We start from the raw sequence: 27810 nt of genomic DNA, 5'->3' as shown, positions 1-27810 counted from the left end.
TCTTAATGTCTTGTCAGTTAAGCAACGAAAGAGCCCAAGAGCAACACAGTTGGGCTGTGCTTAGGGCATCAATTGACTTTAATCCAGTGCTGCATCACCTGTTACCAATTCACCACTTTCTCCTTGCAGTGATGGTGCATTCTTTTGTTACCCAAAGAATCCTTTTTTGTTGTTGTTTGGTATCTCTCACAAATCTCATTAAGACATTTGGAGGATGCTTTGAAACTGCCTTCTCTTCTCAAACAGGGAGCCTGTATTTGATTCTAGAGCATTCCCTGTTTGTGGATCCAGCTATAAGTGGACAGTGACTTGATAGGGTATTGCTACTGAATTTCCAGTACTGAAATTCTTCTGATCATCCAGACTGTTGGCTGAATCCGTTTACAAGTGGTCCTTAGATTACAGCCACTTGTTCACTGACCATTCAAAATTGTGACAGTGCTGAATGATGGGGACTTGACAGGACCTCAGAGTTCTGGCCATCACACCATCCCTGCAGTCATGTGATCACAATCTGGGCACTGCCAGAATTGCTGTCACTAAGTGACACAGTCACATGTCACGCTTTATGACCAAGTCACTTAGCAACAGCAGTTCTGGTCCCAATTGCCATCGTAAACTCAGGATTACCTGAAAATGGTTTCAATTTGATGAGATCCTGTTTTCAAATCTAATTTAAAAGAAGCACACACACACCCATGTCCATCTATGCTACATTTCTTGTATAGAGTGGTCAATTTAAATCCAATAGGTTATGGCATGTAAGATCTGCTAAAATAGTTATTTTTTTTCTAAGTTGAACATTAAGTAGGTATGAAATGCATTAGGTCTTTTAACACCTATATTTTATTATTACATGGAGTTTATCCGAATCCTTTTTATATGTAAGGCTGTCAAGTAAGGTATCACTCATTTTTATGTATTTCGCCTAATTACTTACAAAATATCATCTAGATTTGAGTTAGTTTTCTGTCCTGTCAAGATTATCTTGATTTTTTTTCCTATAACCTATCCCTTTCAGTTTAGTATGAACTACAAAAGTATTTATTTATACTTACAACCAACTTGCTCTGAATAAACCCAGTCAGTATTGGCTAAGCATCACTTCTACTTCTTTGCTGAGCAACTCTGAGACCAAGACAGAGCTCTACAGCTGTCCTCTTCCATTGAGGCTGACAAGAAGCTACTGATGAAAATTCTTTTGATATATAAGCTATATTTACACAACATGCTTCCTTATAATTTACTCAATCCAATTTCCTGGATTTGCACAACATATGGAATTAAGTAACTAACCACAGTGGTTGGGCTTCTGCTAGTTAAAATATGGAAGGCTACTGTGTGATGCAGGGTGTCATCTGAACTCAGATATAGATTGTCAATACATTTTAACATGATCTAGCCTTCAGTTTTACCAGCTTGCAAGTAAAATTATGATGGACCATGTTGTAATCAAATTATGCTAATTCAGTAATATTCTGATCACTAAACTAGCAATATATAAAAAACAACGTAACAGAGCATGATCTAAAAGAGCAATTTAGTGTGGGAAGAGGAAAAGTATTGGAGGAATTATGTTTTGCAGGACTTGTGCTAGCAGGGATGAAAATGAGCAGGGCTGAATATTTCCTTTATAATTGCCTGCTTTATTATTATTTTTTAATTAAAAACTGTCGCTGCTATGGCAGTTCCAGGGCTGAATAGTTTTCCCATTGTTCCTGGGATATGTCAGGGGAATGGAAAGGCTTGAATATTGTAGTTCTGAAGCTGCCCACAACGTACCCTTGGAATGCATCCTTTTTACCCTGGTCATCCTTCTGGGACCAGGAGGATTGTAATTAAATATATTTTGAAAAAACGAAGTGGAATTTCTAACAGTTGCTTGTAAACTGCATAAAACGCTGTAATAGTTAAAAAAAGGAAAAAAAGAAAAAGTCAATTAATTATGTTTGGCATTAATAGTCATTTGAGATCCATTGTGCTACAAAAGATTCACAATGATGTATAATCACTGATTATGATTTAACAGCGACTATATGCAAGAGAGGAAAAGCCAGTCTGGTCTAGTGGTTAAGGCACCAGGCTAGAAACTGGGAGATGTGAGTCCTAGTCCCACCTTAGGCACAAAGCCAGCTGGGTGACCTTGGGCCACTCACTCTCAGCCCTGGGAAGCAGGCAATGGCAAACTACTTCCAAAAGACCTTGCCAAGAAAACTGCAGGGACTCATCCAGGCAGTTGCCAGGAGTCAACACTGACTCAAAGGCACCAAAAAGAGAGAGAAGTACCTGGTTTTGAAACTGCCAAACCAAGGGATAAAACTAATAAGCGAGTAGAAGACGGGAAGCACAACTTGGAAGCTTTTATATTCATTTAATTAATGTCAATGTAGTTTACAAACGGGAATGACAAGTACCTTTTTATAGAATATACATCGACACACAATCATTGACACAACTTGAATATCACCTTGTGCAGCTGGGAATCTTTGGGCAAAGATAGTTCATTTATTTTCAAGCTCATTGAGGGAGAGGAGGGAGTAGCTGTAGAGTTCTGCAAAACGTGCCTTCTCCAGAGGAGGAAATTAACAAGTTAATCTTTTGCATCTGTCTGACAAGGTTTTCTCTGCTCTCCTTACTCCTCAAGAAAAAAAAAAGTTGGGACGGATTTATGTTTAAAAATAAATGCTAATAGTTATATGTGGTTTTACATATACTCATTTGGCTTAGAATTAGTCCACAGGACCAGAGGAAGCTCTTTACTCCCAGTGCCAACTTTCTGGGACATCAAAGATGAGCCTTCTCAGCTTATTGTCTAACAGATCAGGGAGAAGCATAGCTGTGCACCAAATGTCCCAGCAAAGATTGTTTGATTGTATTGGGCAAGCAAGTTTTTGCGTGACAACATGGTATCATCCCCACGATGACAAAGTCAGGAAAAGTAAGTGCTATACAGCTGTGGAATCTTGGGCCTGAACAAATGGCGTTCTAGATGCTTTATGGCTCTTGCAAACTGTTGCACATTTAGGATGCCAGATCAATACTGGCGTGAACCAACTGTCCCCCTTCCTATCCACCTCCGACAACTAGCACAAGCTGCAAATCAGCCTTGCTTGACTGCTGCAACATTTTTCACTGAGTCACACTGGCTGAGATATTTTTGGGGCATTCTGGAAGCTCAGAATTGTTTAAGGATAAAAAAACAATTCTGTGTAAGACAATTGTATGTATATGGGGGTGAGGTCATGTAATAAGAGGCTGATAACAACAGTTGTCTTCAATTTGCATTCAGTGCATACTCAACCCAACTACAATAGGAATAAAGAATCCTGGACTGGGGGAAAAACTTGTGGTCTGATCAGTATCATGCCAAAGGTTTTCGCAACAGCATGATAATCTAGCCAGATGTTTTAGTGCAACTGTGTCCTTCTGAGGCTGAAATCCAGATGTAAGATGGAATTAAGGAAAAAGGGGGGAAAGGTTATTTAGTAGAAGACCCAGGGTCATAATTCTGTTAAGTTTACGTTGTAACTCAGTTTAAATAGTGATAGGTAAATTTGCCAATCAGCATCAAGTAGGCTGCTAACTTCCTCTCAGAATTCACATCAACAGTGTTCCCTGAATGGACTACAAATGGCAACGTTTGGCTGTGCATGTAAAAATTGCAGTTTTTTTTTTAATTAAGGCAGGTAGTGAACAAACTGCACATGGCTCACAGGGTTATTTTCAAAATGCAGAACAAAGGGTTAAGAAAATGTTTCTGTTAGGAATGCTGAGGAAATGGATGGAGATTAAATTAATCCAATTTTGAACAAACCCAGATTACATTCCACTATTACCACAGTCAGCGCAGAAGTGATAAAAGAAGGAAAGAAGGCTGGCACATACTTATTTCCTTTTTAAAGTGAAACATGAATACCTGAAAATTAGATAAAACATCCGCTAAGAAAAACATTCCAGAGTAGAACAGACTGCCAGTAGCTGGACCTGGGAACATGTCAAAGCAGAATGATAAATATTCTGCCAGAGGTATGAAGGGTTGATAGAACATTGGGTGTTCCGCATTTATTTTGGGGCCCTGGTTCAAATTTAATTCTTGTAAGCTTGCAGGTTGGTGAATACAATTATGTTTAGACAAAAGATAGCTTTAGCTTTCACAAGACAAACTGGGCTGAACAAAGCTACACTAACAATGCCATCTGTAGTAAACAAAGACCACTTTTTTCTGCTTCATGTAAGTGCCTATCAGAGAGGTCACCAATGCTGCATGTCCACTGTTGCTAAGGCAGTTGCAACACTCCTAGATGGCACACCCGGACCCCAAAAATTAAAACATGGCTGGAACATCATATGATTGCCAAAACTTTACAAGAATTTCAGACGTTTTTTTTAAAATATATATTTTGGTGCCTGTGCCATCATACGAGGTTGCATAAGAATGTTTAGCGCCTGAAAAGTCTACTGACCTCGGCTATGACTTTTCCCACAAGCAATGGAGTAAGCTTGCACATCTGTGTTTTCCCAAGTGAAAAAATGGAAAAGAATTTCAGTGGAGTAAGTATTTTATATAAATAGCCCATTAAGCTGTAACAAATGACAGAAAACCTGTTTTTACTATTTTTTTTCAGAAGTCATGTAAATTATGGCCGAAACTACGAAAAGTTGTTAATTTCATATCTGAATGAGGAAATATACACCACAGAACATTAAACCATTTATATTATATATATGTATTATATATATATATATATATATATACTTTTTTTAAACTAATGACTTTAATGCAAAAACTCTGCAGAACCAAGAAAAATATGGGTTTAATGTTCTCTGCTTATTTTTTTCTCTTCTTCGCTTTTAAAAAAAGTACACCCCCCAAAGGAAAAAATAAAAAGGGAAACATTAGTATGTAATGTTGGAGTCTATCCCATTTATACACAACATTGTAAACATATAGTCTATATTACATGTGCTTCATTCTGCCTTTGTGGGTGTGAAGGTATAGGTTTTTTCTTTGATTTAAAAAATCCACTAGAACACCACAAATAAAAAGAGGGTGGGAAGGAGAATGCAGATTACAGGCTCTGACAGTTCCTGTGGTGGAAGATCCAGCACCTTCTCATGCTTCCCTAAAAAGACTTGCACGTTGTCCACGATGGAACCCCAACTCTTGGAGAAATGAGACAGACGTGGAACAGCAGTTTGTAAAAAAAGGAAAAAAGAATCACAATAAGGATTCTGGTTTGGCCTTCTTGTGGAGTTGGCAGCACCGGTGACAGGTTCGGAAGCAGAGGCGTCGTGCGGCTCCCTCAGCCTCTAGTCCACTTTTGGAGTCTTTAGTTTCAAGTTTCTGTGTTGCTGCCACTCCTTTCCCCTAGTCCCCATGGTTCAAGCAACCTTGTCTCAGCAGCCATCTTTTTCATAAGTAGATGCGCCTGAGGTCCCCTGGTGAAGTGATGGTATTGCATTGAGGGCACAGCTTCTTAGCACCCTGTGAAGGATTGAGAACAGAGTTATGAAGCATATGGATGCTATCTCAGTCACATGGTAACAAGAAGAAGATACAAAAGGAAGTAGTCAGAAGTGGCAAACTGTGTCCAACCATTATAGGAAACAGGCTATAAATGGTAGTCTCCATGAAGACTGTGCAACTCAACATTTGAAATGTTTTTGACTAACTTCTAAATATTAAGCGTACAGCTTGCATGTATAATAAAAATGTACTTTTAACAAAATTAAATATATATGTAGCTTCAAAAGCTAAGCTTGAGCCAAACTAACAAAAACTCCCAAACCCCTTAACTGTGGAATATGAGTAATCTTGACCACTTTTTTTTTGGTGCCCCTTTTATTGGCCCTCATAGCCAATAGCAACAATCCTATACTTCAGGTTGGCACACCCAAAAAAACCATTTGCAAAGGTAAAAAAATAAAATAAAAGAAAGGCATGTGATATATAAAGTAAATGAAACAAAACAATGCCTAATACAGTCTTGTGAAAAAGTGCATCCCATTGAAATTTTTTACTTTTTCAACATATAGATATTTGATCGTCATTTCAACAAATACTGATAGATATAGGGGATACAATATAACAAATATCATGCACCATTTTCATGCTATAGCCCATTGTGTAACTTAAATGCAAATTTTGCATATGGAAAAAGTAAGTACACCCTACATTTATCACTACCCCAAATACCTAAAATTAGAATCAGGTGCACCAGATCAGGTGCAAATCATCAGAGCACTGTTAGAGAGGAACCTATCACTTATACCTCAAACATTTAGTCTGATTTGCTTTTGTTGTCAAAGTATCTGATATTACCATGCCTAGATCAAAAGAGCGCTCTGAGGCCTTCAGAAAGAAGGTCATAAATGCCTATGAGTCTGGAAAGGGATTTAAAACAATCACCAAACAACTGGACGTCAATCATTCCATTGCCCAGAAGATCATCTACTAGCGGAGAAGATTTCAAACAATTGCCAACTTGCCTAGGACAGGCTGTCCCAGCAAGCTCAGCCTGAGAGCACAATACAAGATGCTGCAAGAAGATAATGTGGGACTATCTGTCAGAAGATTGAAGCACAACCAAAAATGGACCTTGCAACATGACAGTGTCCCTAAACATCCCAGTAAATCTACCAAGAATGATGGAGGAGGAGGGGGGATGATGATGATGATGATGATGATGATGATGGAGGGTTCTGAAATGGCCAAGTCAAATCCTGAATCTAAATCCCACTGAAATGCTGTGGGGTGATTGAAAGAGGCTGTGCATGCAAGAAACCCCTCAAACACTGCACAGTTGAAAAAATTATACATGGAGGAAAGGGAAAAAAAATTCTCCCAGTCAATTAAGAGATTGGTAGAGAGTTGTAAGAAAAGCTACTTGAGGTTGCTTCTGCCAAAGGGGGCAATACCAGGTATTAGAGCTGAGGGTGTACTTACTTTTTCCACAGAAGGAAATGGCATATCTGGTAATTTTTTGTTGAATAAATGATTGCAAAGTCAAATTTTCATAGTTTTTTTGTTCAATTAACATCACCTTTATCTTTATATACAGTTTGAACGAAGATAAAATATTGGTATGTCCACCTAGGTTAAAAAAGAAAAAAAAAACTACATGGGGTGTACTTTTTCACATGACTGTATATCATTTGTCAATTGATCTGACAGATAATTCAAAATCTCAGAATTAGGATAAAAATATCTGAGTTATCAGCTGATCGGTAGGTATGATAGAAAGCAGGTGAGAAAACGGAAGACAACAATTGTAGGAACCATTCCTTAGAAACAAATACAACTTGGAAAGGCCCAGTGAAATGCAACGATGAAATTAAATGTTAGCCTCTAAATTTGGCTGGTTCCCTATCTGTGATCCTAGCTCCCTCTTGTCAATATATTTACAATATTGAAATCACAGGTTTCACCTATGCAAGAAATATGTTTCTGAGATGGAGAAAGTGTCATGTTCACTGTTTCAATGTAGTTTATACATTGTAACGTTTCACATGCCATGGTGCTGACGCGCGTTTCTGTTTGGGAGGAAGCTGCTGTGAAACCTTGCACCAAGCTCTGTATCTGAAATCAGTACAATGGAATGTGTTTGGGTTATGTTATCTGCTCAAGGCCTTTTCCCGCAGACCATCAGAAACCGTTAGGAGCACCTGGGATTGTGGATTTGAGAAGATTGTACGGGGGGAGGGATTTCATTTGCACCGAGGGTTTTTAGTTTGAATTTGGCGCACTTTCATCATTCTCAGCTTTCTTTGTGATCCTGCACACTATTCTTTAATAAATCAGATATCTTTGAAGTCCTGCTCATGAGTCTGATAGTGTTTTAGAATAGGCAATCATTACATAAAGCTGAGAATCCCTGAAGTTGTACCGTTAGCTCCTACCAAGATTAGTTTCTTGCGAGGGAAAATAGTTAACGATGGCTGAGTCCAAGCTCACGACCGGGGGACTTGAGGAGACGGCTAGCTTGATGCCCGAATCGATGGTCAAGAGCAGAGAATTGAGCCTCACCCCGGAACATTCAGACTCCCGGGATGAATCGAGTTCCAATTCTGATAGGGAGGAATCTGACGATGGGGAAGAGCCAGAGCAACCAACACCCAGTGAATCGCTCGCAAAGATTATCACCTTGGATGAAGTAGGGGAACCCCAGCCAGGAACATCGGGGTCATCCTGGAAGTATCGGTTCCCGCTAACCCCAGACAAAGAATCTACTATGGTGTCAACAGAGAGAAAGCCGAACACGCGAGGGAGGGAGGACTCTCAAACCCGAGAGACTAAGAGTGATGGAAACCAAAATAGAATCGATAAGAGTACATGCCACAAAACCTGTCTCTGTCACTGGAGGGGCAGGGGAGGCGCGGAGATCCCCGCTTCCCGCAACCACCCATCCTCCCATCCGGACCGCCGGCGGAGCGGGGCCGGAGACGGCTCCGGGATGAATCTCCACCCTGCAGGGCTCGATCACCAGTGTCCCCACCCCGAAGAGGGAAAGCTACTGTAACCTGGGGCCCAACCACTCAAGTGTCTGCCGATTCCACTCCATCCAGAGTGGGGGTGAGAGACTTTTCTGTCAAATTTGATGGGGATCCAACAAAGTTATCTTTCTTTTTAACTAACGCTAAAAGTTATATGAGGCAGTTTGGAGCATGCTTCCCTTCCGAAGAGGCTAAGATAACTGCCATTGCCACCAAGTTGAAGGGCCGAGCGGCTGACTGGTATGTTCAATTAAGTGATGCGGACTCCCCTGCACTTGATTATTTCAATGATTTCATGTGGGCGTTAAAGCTGCATTTTGAAGATCCTCTGGCCAAGGCAAGAGCTAAGAGAGCACTGAAGGATCTTACCCAGGACCAAATGTCCGTAGCTGATTACGCCCTAGAGTTTAAGGCCCTAGCCGGGAAAATCCCTGATTGGTCTCAGTCAACCCTAATAGAACGGTTTAAGGTGGGACTCAACCGGGACGTCCTACGGTGGGCATTGTGTAGAGACGACCCAGAGTCGTTGTACGACTGGATCTGCCTGGCTGGAAAGGCTGAGCACACACAACATACTTTTATGCAAACCAGAAAATCTGAAAAACCTCCTGCTACCATAAGGGGACCCCGAAGTGCTGCGACTGCTGCCCGGCCAGGCTATAGAGCTTGGGATGAGGAGAGGGAGCGGCGCTATGCGAAGGGTCAGTACCTTCGATGCGGAAAAGAGGGCCATCGGGCAGCTGATTGCCCAAAAGCCAAAGCTGGAGATCGAGCTGGGAAGCCGCCGGCCAAATCGCCCCCCCCTTGCGGTGGATGACAGCGGCCAAAGGGACAGCCGATGCTGAAGAAGTACTATACTTCTCGGGGGAGGCTGAAGACAACTACAAAGGGCCGGCGGGAAACGCCAGCCACCTGCCATGAAGGGCGCCACCGGGCAGGTGGATGATGGGCACGAAGATGCTATGGTGAGTGCTGACTGCCCCACTTTAGCAGTAAAGGTGAAATTGGGTTCCCGCACAAAAACTACAGAGGTATGGGCTTTAGTGGACTCTGGGTGTCCCAGGTGTTTAATTCACCCTGATCTGGTTGCTGCTTTGGAACTGCCTAGTTTCCCCCTCCAGCATCCTTTGATCTTCACACAGTTGGATGGTTCAATGGCGGGGGGGCAGCGGCAACCCATTTCACTGGAACTGTGGCAATGCAAATGGGCAGCCACCGTGAGGCTTTGAAATTCGTTGTAGCACCTGTGGGCAATCCCTTGATAATCCTGGGGATCCCATAGTTGACCTATCGAAGCCCATATATAAACTGGGAGCACAGAACTGTGACTTTTACAGATGGATTTTACCAAGCTCCTGCAGCGGAGATGATTGCACATGCAGGGGTTGGAAGGGCAGCGATCGCCACACCGTGCCCTGACTTACCCCAATTAGAAAGCTTGCCTGCTCAATACCAAGAATTTGCTGACATGTTTGGGGAGACAGAAGCAGATCAATTACCCCCCCCCACCGGAAAACTGACTGTGCAACAGAGTTAGTCCCTAATGCTCAATTGCCCAAGCCAAAAATTTATCCGATGACTCAGAAGGAGCTTGAGGCATTATGGGACTTCATTGACAAATATCTGTCAAGGGGATTTACTGAACCTGTTAATTCCCCAGTTGGGGCCCGTGTTATTCCGGGAAAAGAAAGATGGCACGCTTCAACTCTGTACAGACTATCGAGGGTTAAATTCCGTCTCTGTAGTCAACAAGTACCCTCTCCCTCTCATGAAGGACATGTTAGCTCATTTGTCAATGGGCAAGCTTTTCTCCAAGCTCGATCTTCGCGAAGCTTATTTCCACATTTGCATAAGAGCTGGGGATGAGTGGAAAACTGCTTTTAATTGCCCACTAGGATCGTTTCAGTACAAAGTCCTCCCTTTTGGGTTAGCAGGGTCACCCTGAGTCTTCATGAAGTTGATTAATGAAGTTTTACATGATTGTTTGTTTAAAGGGGTTCTGGTTTACTTAGATGATGTTCTCATTTACACTGAAACTGAGGAGGAACACGAACGCCTCCTCAAACAGGTGTTACGCAAACTTAGAGAGGCCAAACTCTATGCCAAACTTTCCAAATGTGAATTTCACAAAACCCAGCTTGATTATCTGGGCTATCGAGTGTCTGCCCAGGGGATAGAAATGGACCCTGCGATTCTAAGTTGGGAGTGCCCCTGCACCCGGAGGCAATTACAAAGTTTCCTTGGGTTCAGTAACTTTTATCGCCAGTATATCCAGGGGTTCACTGAGATTGCCTTGCCCCTCACTGATTTACTCCATACCAAGGGTTTGGGGGAGACACGCAAAGTAAAACACCCCGGGGCCATGCTGAATTGGATGCCTGAATGCCAGGCAGCATTTGAAAAGTTGAAAACCCTTTTCACTGCTGAGCCTATTCTATAGCACCCTGATCCTGAACGCCCCTTTGTGGTCCAAGTTGATGCTTCTGACTCCTCTATTGGGGCTATTTTGTTACAGAGGGATTCTGAAAATCACTTAAAACCCTGCACTTATCTGTCCAGGAAATTTTCTGAAACCGAATGCCGTTGGCGTGTTTGGGAAAAAGAAGCGTTTGCTGTAAAAGCCGGTTTGGAAACCTGGCGTCACCTCCTTGAAAGCGCTAAATGCCCTTTTGAGGTTTGGACTGATCACAGGAATTTAGAAACCCTCCGTACCCCCCGGCGTCTCAGCCCGAAACAAATTCGCTGGGCTCAGTTTTTCAGTCGCTTTAATTTCCAGTTGAAATTTATCACAGGAAAGACAAATTTTCTGGCCGATGCTTTGTCACGTTTACCTCAGGACCTTGACCCAGTGGCAGATGTGGTTGGAACTGTTCTCACTGAACCACAACTGGGCTTGGTTGCTGTCACTCGGAGCCAGACCCGTGCACAGGCAACCCCGCCCCCAGCACAGACTGGGAGGCGGAAGGTGCAAGTTCCTTGTCAATTACAGAAGGACTTTCTCCAGGCACTGAAATCTGACACTTGGTTGCTAGCTAATAGAGACAATGTTTCTTTTGAAAATGGTCTGGCGTGGGTGGAACATCGCCTTTATGTGCCTGAAATGTTGAGGGCTGCTATTTTGCAGCGTTCCCATGATGATAAAATTGCTGGACACTTTGGTTTTGTTAAAACCTTACATTTGGTGCGCCAATTTTGGTGGCCAACCTTGAGATGTGACGTAAAAGACTATGTTGCTTCCTGTCCTGTTTGTGCCATGTCAAAATGAAAAGGGGGGAAACCAGTGGCTGGCTTCTACAGCCAGTGGCCAGCCCGTCCCGTCCCTGGGATGAGATTTCTATCAATTTTATTGTGGATCTCCCTCCCAGTCAGAAGAAAACTGTAATCTGGGTTGTAAAAGATTTTTTTCTCCAAGCAAATGCATTTCATTCCATGTGCATCCATCCCATCAGCCCCACAATTGGTGCACTTATTCCTCCTCCATATCTACCGCCTCCACGGTAGCCCCTCCCGTTTGGTCAGTGACCGTGGGACAGAGTTTACTTCCCAGTTTTGGAGATCATTTTTAAAATTGATTGGCACCAAACAAGCACTATCCACATCGTCCCATCCTCAGACTGACGGTTCTACTGAGATTTTAAACTCCACTCTTGAACAGTTTCTAAGAGGATACATTAACTACCATCAGGACGATTGGGTGGACTTGTTGCCTTTTGCTGAAGTTGCTTACAACAATGCTGTGCATCAAAGTACCAGACAAACCCCTTTTCGCATGGTTTCTCGTCACGACTTTGTTCCCATCCCTGAACTGCCACAGCCCCCTTCCCAGACATGCTCTACATCTGACTGGGCTGTTAAACTATCTGATTCCTGGCCAGTCATTCAACAAGCTTTAGCTGATGCCCAGGCTGCTTACAAGTCTCAAGCTGATAAGCATCGCTCTTTACAACATGACTTCAAAGTTGGGGATCAGGTGTATCTATCTACTAAATTTATCAAATCACCTCAACCTTCTAAAAAACTTGCTCCCAAATTCATTGGTCCTTTTCCTATTGTTCATCTTGTCAATCCAGTTACTGTTAAATTGGAACTGCCTCACAATTTGAAACACTTGCACCCTGTTTTCCATTGCAGCTTGCTTAAGCCTGTGCACCACTCGCCACGTTGGCACCCTCAACCTCCTCCTCCTGTCCCAACACAACGGCCAACAACTCTTTAAAGTCAAGGACATCGTTGATTCTCGCAAGCTTTGAGGCACCCTTCAGTATCTGGTCCGATGGAAACACTTTCCTCATCCTGAATGGGTGTCTGCCCACCATGTTAACGCTCCTGATTTAGTTCGCCGTTTCCACCTTGCTTACCCTTTGAAGCCTACTGCTTAATGTATTCTTTATTTTGGGGGGGCAGTATGTCATGCTGTTTCAATGTAGTTTATACATCGTAACGTTTCACATGCCATGGCGCTGACATGCGTTTCTGTTTGGGAGGGAGCTGCTGTGAAACCTTGCACCAAGCTCTGTATCTGAAATCAGTACAATGGAATGTGTTTGGGTTATGTTATCTGCTCAAGGCCTTTTCCCGCAGACCATCAGAAACCGTTAGGAGCACCTGGGATTGTGAACTCGAGAAGATTCTACAGGGGGAGGGATTTCATTTGTACTGAGGGTTTTTAGTTTGAATTTGGCGCGCTTTCATCATTCTCAGCTTTCTTTGTGATCCTGCACACTATTCTTTAATAAATCAGATATCTTTGAAGTCCTGCTCATGAGTCTGATAGTGTTTTAGAATAGGCAATCAAATTTTGAGCTGTCCAAAATCATGGAGAGCAGTATAACTGTTTCCATGAAATTGCTAAAATTCACAAGTTTGCCAGAATTAAAAATATCAGCATTATTGAGAACCATGTTTTATGTCTTGACTTGACTGAAACTTGGGAGAGGGGAGGAGGGCAAGAGAAGCCCTGCAAAACAGTATGACACAAATCTGCCTATATCCATGTTTCTTTGTGACAGTAGCTCTCAGTTCTTATTACATTACACTCAATGCTCACTCCAACTCAAAGTAGCTGCAGAGAACATGAACAGCATGTTTTTACTCCACAAAGATGGGAGTGCTAATCTTAAAGGCTAACAAACCAATCCAAAATGGGGTTGGTGAAAAATGGAATGTAATAGCAGGATCTTGAGCTCAGTAGATTGTTGTATTTCAACTGTTCCCCACTGAAATAAATGGGGGACTAGTTCCCAGCTGGCATAGATGATGGACTCGAATAGACTTGTCTGAAGCCCATTGTGGGAATGTTACATCTTTGAATCCAGTGGAGTCAAAACTGGCTTGGACAAAGTGAGATCCTCTACAAAGGAAGTCTCTCCTCCTGGCAGAACAACACCTCTTCCACCATATATTCACACCAGGCAACATCAGAAATTAGAACTGTACTTTCAGAAACCAAGAAGAATCTGGTTGATAGTTGAAATTTCTCTCAGAACCTCTTAGAACTTTTGCCTTTTCAGTGTCTCAGGAGCTTCAAACTCTTATCTTCTATAACACACACACACAATATAATATAAACACATACAAGCATACATATGTGGTGAAAATATGGATTATGGTCTTAATTCAGTCATTCTTCTATGAAAAGAAGAGTTCCGCTGGCAGAAGAGGACAACGGCTAATCTTTGTTGATCCCCATTTTCATTATGTGACAGTACCTGGTGCTGCAAAGGGGGATGGGAATCAAGAAAATATCTCTGCCTCCCTATCTGCCAATGAGAGATATACTCCACTTGGGAATGCTTCCACTACAGCAAAGTACACTCTGGATGCATTCTTATGGGAATGTTAATCACAGCTAAATTTAGATATGGAAGACACATTCTCAAATACTTATCCAGTGGATTATCTTGCACAAAAATCTATTGTAGCCAAATCTCAACTTTGAGGCAGTTTGTACTCTAACTACAGTAGAATACAAATGCTTGTATACAACTATACAAGATTAAATAATAAAGTAAAAAAAAAAACCCTTTAATGTAAATAATCCCCCTTTTTTGGGGGAGATGGGTGGCAATAGAAATTTGAAAATAAATAAATAAATAAAATAATATTCTGAGAATAGACAGCCTCTCTGAGGCACATAGTATAACTGTGAGATGAATATAAAACTGTAAGACCTGCTGATTATATCCAAGAAAAAATGTTGCGTGCAATATACTGTACACTTGAACACCTGCAGAGCCATTCTCAATTTAAAGATTTCTTAGTTCCACATGAAACACTCTCTACAAGCCTCAGACACATGCACTGGCACACAGCCAACAAAAAAAGGTTTCCTTCCCACAACTTCATCTAGCTCACCTGCCAGCTGTGATTACTAAAATTTGTTTTGAAATAAAGACAGTGGAATAATATGCCATACCTGTCCCACCTGATCATGCAGAGAGGGCATGTTGCGGACCCTGTAAGTAAGAGAATTCCATCTGGCAGTGTCCAGGAAGTGGGCCTTCTCTGCAGTAGCTCCTGCCCTCTGGAACATCTTGCCCCTGTAGGTGAGGTTAGCCCCATCACTCCTGGCCTTCCAAAGGAATTTGAAGACCTGGCTCTGCCACCTGGCTTGGGGCGGGGAGGGGAGTCATCATCTTTGGGGATGGCTAGTGCCCTAGAGCGCTCGGTGCATACAAGGACTGAATTCATCTGCCATTTGGACTCTATTTTTATCTTTAATTATTATTTACCCGTAACTGTATTTTTAGTTATTGTATTTTATATATTGTACTTTTATTGTATATTTATTGTTTATTGATTATTGTTGTAAACTGCCCAGAGTCCCTCTGGTCGGAGGAGATTGGTGGTGACAAATTTGATAAATAAATAAAATAAATATGGAAAAACAATCAGAAATGTCCTACTCCTTTCATCATGACCCATGGAAAAGTCTTGATGGGTAGCAGAAGTTTATGCTGACTGAAGGCCACCTCAGGTTTTCCATTGTAAACTTAAGTTTTCCAGGTTTTATAAACATGGCCGCCAAATGTAGCTCTGGGGTAAAAAACAGCACCAAAAAGAAATAATTAAGTGAAGTTTTTTGTCTCATACAAACTTAATTAAAATTTGGCAGATATTGATTCTAAATGTTGATTAATCATTTTGGGGAGTTCAAAAAATAATGAATGCAATCCACTTCATTACTTCTCACAGAATATCAGAAGAACAGTGCCTTGACAAAAGGGCAAGGAAGTTTGTTCTAAGCTTCAAAACTTGAAAGCTGAACATTCGCAGTCCAAGCTACTTTCTAGTCTAGGAAAGAGTAACACTGCCACTGGAGATTACTTAGAGATAAAAGCTGATCTGTACCTACCGCAAGAGAAGTATGTAGTCACCAAATATGCATGAGGTAAAAACAGGTACACATATCAAAGTGTGAAAGGATGTTGGTTACAAGATTCTGAAACGAGCATTATCATGTTCCTAATAGCTGAGTGATGCTATTCACCCCAAACGCACAGGATGCACGCAAGGAAAGATGTAAGAATCACAAGAAAGGTGACAACAGAATTTGATACATTTATCAGAGTGAAGATAAACACTAGGTATTTTCTGCCCTTTTGAACTGATCAGCAAATCTCAACATTTTAAGTGTTATTTGTTTTTTTCTGCTTTTGGCTGTAGAGGAATTAAGTTACTATGGTAACAAATCACTCTGGCAGGGTGAGAAGGTCAGACTTAAGTATCCTCAGTTTTGGGTGAAAAAGCATGACCCTGAGGGACTGTCTCATCCCCATAACATTGACCCACCCCACCTGGTCAGGCAGGGAGGGCATGCTACGGACCCCATCAGCAAAGGAATTTCATCTAGCGGGGTCCAGGAGGCGAGCCTTCTCTGCAGTGGTGTCCGCCCTTTGGAATATCTTGCCCCCAGAGTTGAGACGGGTCTCCTTGCTCTTGGACTTCTGGAAGAAACTGAAGACCTGGTTCTGCCACCTTGCTTGGGAGGGGGAGAGCGACAGCTCCACCTGGGGATGGCTGGCGCCATAGCACCCCTTAGTGATTGTGTTCCATTCCATCTCCACTTGGATTTTATATTCATTTTCTATTTATATTTTAATGGTAAATTAGGTGGATATGTTTTTAGTGTCATTTTATGGTAAACCGCCCAGAGTCCCCCACTGGGGGAGATGGGCGGTGAGATAAATTTAATTAATTAAATGTAAGGTAAAGCTCCTGATTTGCCTAGAGGAAGCTTGCCTGGACTTGTTTCAGTTTCCTTTTACACAGCCTTCCCTTCCAGTCCAGCTCAGTATGAGCTTGTAAATGTGTTTTATGCTTTCTGTAAATACATTTATTTTTATAGAAATGCCTGGTGTGTGTGTGTTTTTTTTCTGATCTCTCGGGCCAATTGCTTTCCAGCAACCTCTAACATTAAGAAGTGCCATCAGTACCATCATAAATTGATCACCATGGGAGAATGCCCATTTACAAAATGGAAGCAGTCAGGGGAGTTGGTAGTTTTAAATATAGGAAAGCAAACTGATGAGGTTAAAGACAACTTGTCCCAGATACCAAATACAAGGTAGAGAGGGAGTCAAACTTCAGCATACAAAATTATTCCTTTTAATCTGTAATTTTTGCTTCCACAGAAAAATGAGGAAAAAAGGAAACAAATTAGCTCAAGATTGCAAATACGTAGTAGCGGCAACATCTGAATTTTAACACAAATCTGCTTTAAAATTTCAGTTACCTCTTTTGTTCAAAATGATGTCTACATAGCCTCTCAACCCATACTCCCAGCAGACAAGATCCATTCCTTTTAGTTAAAGCCCTTCCTTTACTTGAGATTGATATTTTCATCATCTAGACCCATGGAAATGAATCTCTCATCAAATTCCATCATTTCAACAAATTTCACCCTGTGAGAATCAAACTTGCCTCTGACTCAGAAAATGAAACTTTTTCTGAGTCAGAGGAGGAAATAGAAACTTACTGGGCTAAACCAGGAAAATGAAACCTGAGGAGGAGTCAGCAGCACGGGAAGAGTCCAAGGCGCTGATGGGCCAGGTTTCAGTGGAGGATTCGAATCCTCCAACCAGCACATGCCAGCAACAGGCAGAAAAATGTGCGAAAGAGAAGGCAGCCTGATTGCTTGCAGAAGGGTCCAGGCGTGCAAAGGATCGGCATAAAAAGCAGACGCACGAAGAGCAAGCTGCCAGAGACAACCAATCCTACAAGCCTGCAGCTTCAGCGGAAGAGTCCCTACCAGCATCGGAGACAGCGTGTTGCCAAAGAGGAATCAGCGCCTTTGCTCTCCACTGAAGAGGACATGAATCCTGCTTCTGCTGCCACTGAGGATCCTCTATTCACCAAGCCCAGCAATCTCAGCCTTGCATCCAGCCTTGGATCTACATGGTCGTCCTGTGTGCGTTCCAGATGCGCTTCTTGTCCTGCTTCAAATTTCCAGCCGAGTCCAGCGAACTTAGTCCAGCCTTGCCATGTCCCTGTTCCACCTGAGGTCTTGGTGCAGCCTTGCAACACTTGCAGGTCGCTGATTAGCTCCCGTTCTTCCGTGCAGCTTCAGTGTGCCTTCAATCCCCAGTCTTGTCGTGTATCTTTGGTCCAGTTTAACCGTGCTTCGGGTGCTCAACATTGCTCAGGAGTTTCACACCTATCTTGTAGTGAAACTGTATCACAGTCTAGCCTTGCTCCGGGTTTCCAGTTCTGCTCCAAGTCTCCAGCACAGAGTATCCAGCCTAGTCCAGGGCTTCCAGCCAAGTCTAGCCTTGCTCCGAGTTCCTAGTCTTGCTCCAAGTCTCCAGTCTGGGGAATCCAGCCTAGTCCAGAGCTTCTAGTCAAGTCCAGCCTTGTTTCCAGTTCTCACTCTTGCTTCGAGACTCCAGTTACCGGCTTCCAGTCCAGTGCGGGTCATCAAGTCCCGTCCAGTTCGGTCCTTAGTCCTCAGAACAGTCCAGGGGGCTCTGATTAGCTCCATCCAGTGTCCCAGCATCAGTGTAACTCAAGTACTGTTCCAGTTTGAGACCTGTTGTCTTCACCTTCAGCAATACCTTGTGTTCCAGTCTCTTCCAGCCTTCCAGTTCCCATTGTGGGGTCCTGTTCTGCTGCCTTGTCGCCAGCTCCTCGGGCAATCCTGCTGGTAGTCTTGCCGTTGCCCAGTTGGGCTTGATTGAATCCAGTTCTTCTTGCTTCAAGGACTTAATTATTGTAAATAGTTATTTAATAAAGAATATTTTGATATTACTCTGCTTTGCTTCAGCAAAGGATCGTTACCGTGTTGTGGTGCTGGAGCTTGAGCACCTCAATGATGCCATGAGCTAAACCGTGAAGGGCCACCCAAGACGGGAAGGTCATGACAGAGAGGTCAGACTAAATGCGATCCCTGGGGAAGGTAATGGCAACCCACCCCAGTATTCTTGCCGTGAAAACTAAATGGATCAGTACAACCAGAGATATGTCGGTATACCACTGGAAGATGAGACTCCCAGGTTGGAAGGTGGTCAAAATGCTACTGGGGAGGAACAGAAGATGAGTTCAACTAGCCCCAGATGTGATGATGCAGCTAGCTCAAAGCAGAAAGGACAGCTAGCGGCTGACGGTGCTGGTGGTGAACGGCGAATCCGATGTCCTAAGGATCAACACGCCATTGGAACCTGGAATGTAAGATCTATGAGCCAGGGCAAATTGGATGTGGTTATTGGTGAGATGTCAAGATTAAAGATAGACATTTTGGGTGTCAGTGAACTGAAATGGACTGGAATGGGCCACTTCACATCAAATGACCACCAGATCTACTACTGTGGACAAGAGGACCACAGAAGAAATGGAGTAGCCTTCATAATTAATAGTAAAGTGGCTAAAGCAGTGCTTGGATATAATCCAAAAAATGACAGAATGATCTCAATTTGAATTCAGGGCAAGCTATCTAACATCACAGTGATCCAAATATACGCCCCAACCACAGATGCTGAAGAAGCTGAAGTAGATGAGTTCTATGAGAATCTGCTGCACCTACTGGACAACAGACCTAAAAGGGACATTTTCATCATAGGAGACTGGAATGCTAAGGTAGGCAATCAAATGACACCTGGAATTACAGGTAAGCATGGCCTGGGAGAACAAAACGAAGCAGGACATGGGCTGATAGAATTTTGCCAAGACAACTCACTCTGCATAACAAACACTCTCTTCCAACAACCTAAGAGAAGGCTTTATACGTAGACTTCACCAGATGGACAACACCTAAACCAGATTGATTACATCCTTTGCAGCCAAAGGTGGCGGACATCTATACAGTCGGTAAAAACAAGACCTGGAGCTGACTGTAGTTCTGATCACGGACTTCTTATTGCACAATTTAGGATCAGACTAAAGAGATTAGGGAAGACCCACAGATCAGCTCGATATGAGCTCACTAATATTCCTAAGGAATATGCAGTGGAGGTAAAGAATAGATTTAAGGGACTGGACTTAGTAGATAGGGTCCCGGAAGAACTCTGGACAGAAGTTGGCAACATTGTTCAGGAGGCAGCAACAAAATACATCCCAAAGAAAGAGAAAACCAAGAAGGCAAAATGGCTGTCTGCTGAGACACTAGAAGTAGCCCAAGAAAGAACGAAAGCAAAAGGGAACAGTGATAGGGGGAGATATGCCCAATTAAATGCAAAATTCCAGAGGTTAGCCAGAAGAGATAAGGAATTATTTTTAAACAAGCAATGCGTGGAAGTGGAAGGAGACAATAGAATAGGAAGGACAAGAGACCTCTTCCAGAAAATTAGAAACATTGGAGGTAAATTCAGGGCAAAAATGGGTATGATCAAAAAAAAGATGGTAAGGACCTAACAGAAGAAGAAGAGATCAAGAAAAGGTGGCAAGAATATACGGAAGACCTGTATAGGAAGGATAACAATATCGGGGATAGCTTTGACGGTGTGGTCAGTGAGCTAGAGCCAGACATCCTGAAGAGTGAGGTTGAATAGGCCTTAAGAAGCATTGCTAATAACAAGGCAGCAGCAGACGACGGTATCCCAGCTGAACTGTTCAAAATCTTGCGAGATGGTGCTGTCAAGGTAATGCATGCTATATGCCAGCAAATTTGGAAAACACAAGAATGGCTATCAGATTGGAAAAAATCAACTTATATCCCCATACCAAAAGAGGGAAACACTAAAGAACATAAAGTCATCTTGTCTGCCTCCTGAAGAATCTGTATAACGACCAAGTAGCAACGGTAAGAAGAGACCATGGAACAACGGACTGGTTTAAGATTGGGAAAGGAGTACATCAGGGCTGTATACTCTCACCCTACCTATTCAACTTGTACGCAGAACACATCATGCAACGTGCTAGGCTTGAGGAATCCAACGCTTGAGTTAAAATCGCTGGAAGGAACATTAACAATCTCAGATATGCAGATGATACCACTTTGATGGCTGAAAGCGAAGAGGAACTGAGGAGCCTTATGATGAAGGTGAAAGAAGAAAGTGCAAAAGCTGGCTTGCAGCTAAACCTCAAAAAAACCAAGATTATGGCAACCAGCTTGATTGATAACTGGCAAATAGAGGGAGAAAACGTAGAGGCAGTGAATGACTTTGTATTTCTAGGTGCGAAGATTACTGCAGATGCTGACTGCAGTCAGGAAATCAGAAGATGTTTAATCCTTGGGAGAAGAGCAATGACAAATCTCAATAAAATAGTTAAGAGCAGAGACATCATGCTGACAACAAAGGTCCGCATAGTTAAAGCAATGGTATTCCCAGTAGTAATATATGGCTGCGAGAGCTGGACCATAAGGAAGGCCGAGAGAAGGAAGATAGATGCTTTTGAACTGTGGTGGTGGAGGAAAATTCTGAGAGTGCCTTGGACTGCAAGAAGATCAAACCAGTCCATCCTCCAGGAAATAAAGCCAGACTGCTCACTTGAGGGAATATTAAAGGCAAAACTGAAATACTTTGGCCACATAATGAGAAGACAGGACATCCTGGAGAAGATGCTGATGCTAGGGAGAGTGGAAGGCAAAAGGAAGAGGGGCTGACCAAGGGCAAGATGGATAGATATTCTAGAGGTGACAGACTCATCCCTGGGGGAGATGGGGGTGTTGACGACCGACAGGAAGCTCTGGCATGGGCTGATCCATGAAGTCACGAAGAGTCAGAAGCAACTGAACGAATAAACAACAACTGCCTGGTTGCATAGTCTGAACAGAACACACCCTTCCACCCAATCAACCTCAGCCTAGAACTGTATACAGAACAAGTCCACTTCCTTGATGTCACTGTAAAACTACATAATGGACACATAAACGCCATGTTACACAGGAAACGTACAGATTGTCAAGGATACCTACATGCTCCTAGCTTCCACATACGACACACCACCAAATCTATCATCTTTAGCCAGGCACTGTTTTACAACCACATTTACTCTGAACCACTTGACAGAATTGCTCAACTGATGGAATTAAACCAGGCATTCAGGAGACTGAACAACGCACCCAACAAGAATAGATAATACAACTAGATCAATTCCCAGGGTGGATCTATTAACAGACAGACCACAGAAATAGAACACCACTGGTTGTCATCTACAGCCACCTCGCAGCTCAAATCACTCAAACACATTATTAATAAGCTACAGCCCATACTGGACAATGACACTGCACTTTCTCAGACACTGCGTGACAAGCCCATGCTTGCATACAACCACTCAACCTGAACCATATTCTTACAAGTAACAAGAAAGAACAGGACAATGATACCAACCTATGAACCAGGCCCTGCAACAAACCCAGATGTCTACTCTGCCCCCACATCTATATCACAGGCCCCAACAAGTACACACACAAGATTAGAGATGCCTTCACATGCTCTTTCTCCAAACTGATACATGCTATTATCTGTGAGCAATGCCCTTCTGGATCCTACATACACCAAACAGGACAAACTTTGTACAAAAGAATGAATGGACACAAATTTGACATCAGGACTTAGCACAAGGACAAAGTTACATCAGTGCATTTTAATTTCCCAGGATACTCCACTGTAGACCTCAAAGTAACTGTTTTGCAAAAGTGGAACTTTAACAGCACCATTAAATGAGAAACTGTTGAACTTGCATATTTCAAAAGGTTTCAGGCAATCTCAGAAGGTCTCAACAAACACAATGAGTTTCTAACACATTACAGTTGTTAACTGATAAGGTAATGGTAAACTGTCTCATGTGTAACCTGCATCTGCATAACCTAACCTAACCTATTTTACCCACCTTTCCCCCTCCATCTCACTCCCAATTTAAATCCTACATCAGTCTAGCCACCCAATGCATCTAATAAAGGGAGCTGCAGCTCCCAAAAGCTTATAATTTTTAATAAAATTTGTCAGAAAAGATGCTACCAGACTCCTGATTTTGACTATCATAGACTAACATGGCTGCCCTCCTTCAATCCCCTTAGTTACTTAGCTCTATCTTTGGGATCATTACTTTCAAGCTAAATCTCTTCTAGGATTACCACTCTGAAACCCTCCTCTTCTTCACCTATATTAAAGACCAAGACCCTCTCCTTGTCCCTAGTGATTTGTCTCATTACTTTATTTAGGTCTCTTCTGTCTCTCACTTGGTCTTTTCAATTAATCCTCACTGGCCTCATCGTGTAATTCTCATCCCTATTGCACTGTGTTACACTGCCTCTGTTCCCAAAATTTCCTTTTACTTGGCAGTGACACATGAGTCAGTAGTAGTCTTCTGAGAGGGGAGATAGTCAGCACTGGCCTTCACTTGCTCACCATCTCTGCTTTCTAAGAATGTCTGTGAGTTTACTGGGCCCCAATCATTTGGAAAAGAAAGCAGTGAAGTGGCCAGATTTGTGGATAATACTATTCAGGGTAGTTAAAAACCAAAGATGATAATGAAGAGCTCCAAAAGGAGCTCTCTAAACTGGATGAATGATCAACCAAATGGCAAATGCAACCTAGTTTTAATAAGCATAAAGTAATGTATACTGGACTCCAAAACCATAGCTTCATACATACATCAATGTGGCCTGAGTTGTCTGTAGAAATCAGAAAAAAGATCTCAAGGCCACAGTGGATACTTCAATGAAGATGTCAATTCAGGTGGCAGCTGTAAAAACCCAAATTCCATGGCAGGGACTATTAGAAAAGGAACTGAGTATAAAAATGCCAACATTTTAATGTAATATCCTTATAAAATTTGTAAGGTATGTGGGCATCTAGAGTATTTTTTTTTGTCTTTTATCTTTATCAATGTGTATTTTTGGGAGATGGATTGACATAGGTAAAATGATGTTCTCAGTATCTGGGATTATGGACAGTATTTTCTTTAAACAACTTCTGTCACTTCCCAGAGGGTAGGCTATTTAAGAATCAAATAAGGTATTTATAATTCTAAAAGCCCTCATTTTCTGATCCTTCCTGGCTCTTAGTTTCAGTGACACAGGATCAGCACACACCAGGGTCAGAAAGTAATGGAATTTAGGATGCTTTGAATCAAATTTGTTGTTAATTGTTGATAATGTCCGCTGTGCACAAAGGGGGCAAATTGTGAAATGTGTGACATTATCATTATTATATATTATTTAATGGAATCATTTCCACGATGACATCACCACATGCTTGTCATCTGTTCCTATCAATGCAGTTTGCTGCAGATACCACTGTAGCTGCTTCTTCAGAGAATCATTTTCATTTCACTAGTCCATGACCAAATCCTTTTACTTGGAGATTCTGTGTATTTGATTCATTAACATTCTCATCCAAATTAATCTGTGCAGGTGATGCTTCTTGTACAATGCTACAATTCTCAATTTTCAAAAATGTTATCCAAACTCCAAAATATATGAAAAATTTAAGAAAGAAAAGACCATCCAATTACTTTATTGTGCGCCCAAATTTTACATTTTCAGTAGGCTTCTTATTGAAATAATGGACAGCAATGGCATGATATAGAGTCTGTGCCAACTGTAATGTTGGCACATATATGGGCATGTGCTGAAAGAACTGTATCATTACCATAGCATTTTTTCAAGTTCATGCAAATCCTAGGCAGGAAGTTCGTTGGAATTTGGGGAAGCTTGTTTTTCAACTACAAATGTCACTTTCTACAGGCAGGGGATGCCAATACTGCCCTCTGTCCCATATTGCTTTAATATCTTACTTTTGGAATAGAGGATAATACTGATTAATTACAATCAGGTGGGGGATGGTGATAACTAGCAAGCAATTAATACAATTGAGTTCGCTATATTATTATTACTGTGTAAATAATATTAGATCTGTTTATATTCCCTAGATGAAAGGTGAAGCAGCTAAATATTACTGTACTTGTTGAAATGAAATTGATAAAGAGAAGTTACTTCATGCATTTAACATCTATTGTCAGAAAATAAAATCACCATCCAGAACCAAGGATACCATGGTAATTGCTGTAAAGTCAGACAAAACAAAGGGTAAGAAATCCTTGAAATTAGCACACATTAGTGAATACCTTGTACTTGTTTCCCAACAATAACTTGGTTTTCTCTGTGAGTCCTACTATCCAGTTTTTGAGAATGTCATGTCCACTTTGCTTTCCAGTTTTTTTATTTAACTCATAATACAACGATGTCCAAGCAAGCATTTAGCTAGTCATATAAAACAGGAACAGAACAGCGAAAGAATGGCAGATCTCCAGAAGTGTTCAAGCATGCAATGCCCACTACTCCAGTCTTTTATTAAATGCAACATTAACAAATTATTGAACAACACAGGAAATATGCTGCCCTTCTAGGGCACATTTTTCCATATGTGTTGTAGAAATAGGATCCTGCATTTTCCTAACCAAGAGGAAAACCAGCTTCCAGAGCAAAGTAACTTATGGCCATTTTTAAATCCACTCCCCCCCACCATGCCCACTGTTCCTCATTTGTGTTAAGAACAAACTACAAGTGTCTTTTCTGTATCCAAAATAAAAGGAGATATCTTAATTAGAAGAATGCAAAATTGTGCATATGAAGCACTTAGCCCAGCTGCTGCACACATTAAATTCATAAAGAAAAGGAGGAAGGAAGGGCAGCTTTAACAAGATTACACACACTGACTTTGATCAAGACACAAAAGCACCAAGGCATTCCAGGGTTTTTATTGCTGTCTTCAGGCTACATTTTAATGGTTACATTAGAAACATGCGAACACAGGCGGAAAGAGTGATTTTTTTTTTTTTAAGTGAGCAAGAGAACAGCAGTTGCCTTACAAAATGCTTCTTGCAATACATTGTGGGCTATGAGGAGAAAGCAAGGGCTGGGGAACAGATGAGTAACTGCATTTCCATTCCACAGCTTAATTCCCAATTTTGAATGCTGGGCCTGATCAGTGCAGGGAACATGCAAAGAATGTGATAGAGTAACACATTAACTTCCTTCTCCTCTCACTTTTCCCAAAAAGGAACAGTGCTTAAACTGCAGCTAATAGAGTTGAATTTTTTAAACAGCAACAGCCTATCTAGAATAATTACATCATCCTTTAACAATAAAATACAGGTATTCCAATTGTTACCTTCTAAAGTAACATCTTAAAGATATAGATGTTATGTATATATCTATGCTTAAGATAAATGCAAAATTTGTATACAGAAACGGTAATACATTGATTACTATTTTCAGAAGTTCTAAAACTTTCTAAGTTATAAAACTAAAGTTCACATCATCCTTAGAGTATCAGCAATTTTTCAGGGTGCTCCTAGCGGTTCCCAAGCCATGTGCTGTGGTGCTTTGGGAAGCTGCAGTGAACTCGCTAACAATTCTGTTTATTAAGTGGTGCAATATCCTGTGGCATCACTGAGAGTTTGCTGTGGCGCCCCATGGGGCTGCACCACAGAGTTTGGGAACTGTGGCCCTATTTAGAATTTTGCTGATCCTGTTTTTTCTAGCAAAGTCTTATCAGATAAGTCAAGATAGGTCTTTCTGTAAGATGTCCTTCTTTGATTGACAGAAGGGTCCAGAAGTTCAAATCAGAAGTTCAAATTCAAATACAAATCTCTATGTCATATCTGATGTATTTCAAGTCACCTTATGTGGTTCGGATGTACAGAAGAACTGCAAAGATAACCTCCTTTTTCCTTCTCTAAGTTATCTCCTTTGGATCCAATTCAATATATCTGTATCTGCATTTCAAAACTTCTTTGCTTGCATCTGTATTTTATTCTAGATGCTAATACTGATGAACTGAGTTCACAAAAATACAGCATCATTGAGACAGAACCCCTTATCACATGATTTTATCAGTTGAGTTAACTGGTCAGCCTTATTTTGAATTTAGACAATGGAGCATATTACCTTGTTCTAATAAAATGATCCTGGCAAATTTTAGATCGAAGTGAGGAAATTTATTTTTCCTTGTTTCATGGTGAAAAAAGGAAATTGTTCTTAAAAAAAAACCAAAAGAGAAAGAGACAATACAGATTTGAGAGCCACAATTTTAGTCTTGTATTCAATACTTCACCAGACATTATCTGTAGAACCTACTAAACTGTGTTTCTATCTCATATACTGTACATTTTGCTGTATTACTGTTTGGGTTTGTTCCTACAAAGGCAACAAATCACTGCCAAATTACAATTTCAGTTAGCTCAAAGGTGTACCAGACATTGCATGATATCTCAAGGACCACATTCCCGAAGTATGTGGGGCCTAGGGCTGCTTTGGCAGAGATTTTCAGGAGATTTTATTTAAGGTACCCACCCTGCTCTTTAAAACCTCTGAACCCCACAATGCAAAAAGGGCCATATTTCAGGCTCATCTACTCTGAAGACAGAGAATAGATACTGGAGGCCTGAGTGTGGCCCTGAATAGTACCTCTGCCCCTAATCTAACACCTGATTTTGATTGTGCACCCAAACACAGTGGGACTATAAATCACTTTTAAAGACACCATTCTCTCAGTGTACTCATATTTGTTGGTCTGTGTATGCTTAACTACATCTCCAGTTTGGATGCTGTACAAAGCTCTCTTTATTGTGTATTAATGCAAAATAAGAAACAAAATGCTGCAAGAAAAAAGCTTTTTCAGACTGAAATGTTTGAGCTATTTTTCTTATGTTGCAGGCAACATTCCCTGTATCCTGTGACATTAGAGTTTTGAACTCCTTGCCTGTCCAGCAAACACTTGCTTGATTATAATATACAACAACTGTTTCATTGTAAATCATTTTACGATCTAATCTGATGAAGAATATAAATCATTTTAATTAAATATATTTTTACACTGATCCCCAGAAAACTGGCTGTCTATAGAAATATACATTAATGCAGATGGATGTATCAGA

At 41.6% G+C, this 27810-nt stretch overlaps 1 protein-coding gene across 4 annotated transcripts in view; it reads right to left on the bottom strand.

Annotated features, from left to right (window-relative positions):
* Positions 1–2353: 2353 nt before the first annotated feature.
* Positions 2354–27810, bottom strand: part of RNF220 (ring finger protein 220) — a 373167-nt gene continuing 347710 nt past the window's right edge. For all 4 annotated transcript variants that reach the window (XM_063297793.1, XM_063297794.1, XM_063297796.1 and 1 more), the window contains one exon: positions 2354–5485. In XM_063297793.1, coding sequence (XP_063153863.1) covers positions 5414–5485 — 72 coding nt within the window. In that variant the 3' untranslated portion in view covers positions 2354–5413. The remainder of the gene's footprint in view (positions 5486–27810) is intronic.

Source organism: Candoia aspera, chromosome 3 (assembly GCF_035149785.1).
Source record: "Candoia aspera isolate rCanAsp1 chromosome 3, rCanAsp1.hap2, whole genome shotgun sequence".
NCBI lineage: Eukaryota > Metazoa > Chordata > Lepidosauria > Squamata > Boidae > Candoia > Candoia aspera.
This window is presented reverse-complemented; position numbering and strand designations above follow the sequence as displayed.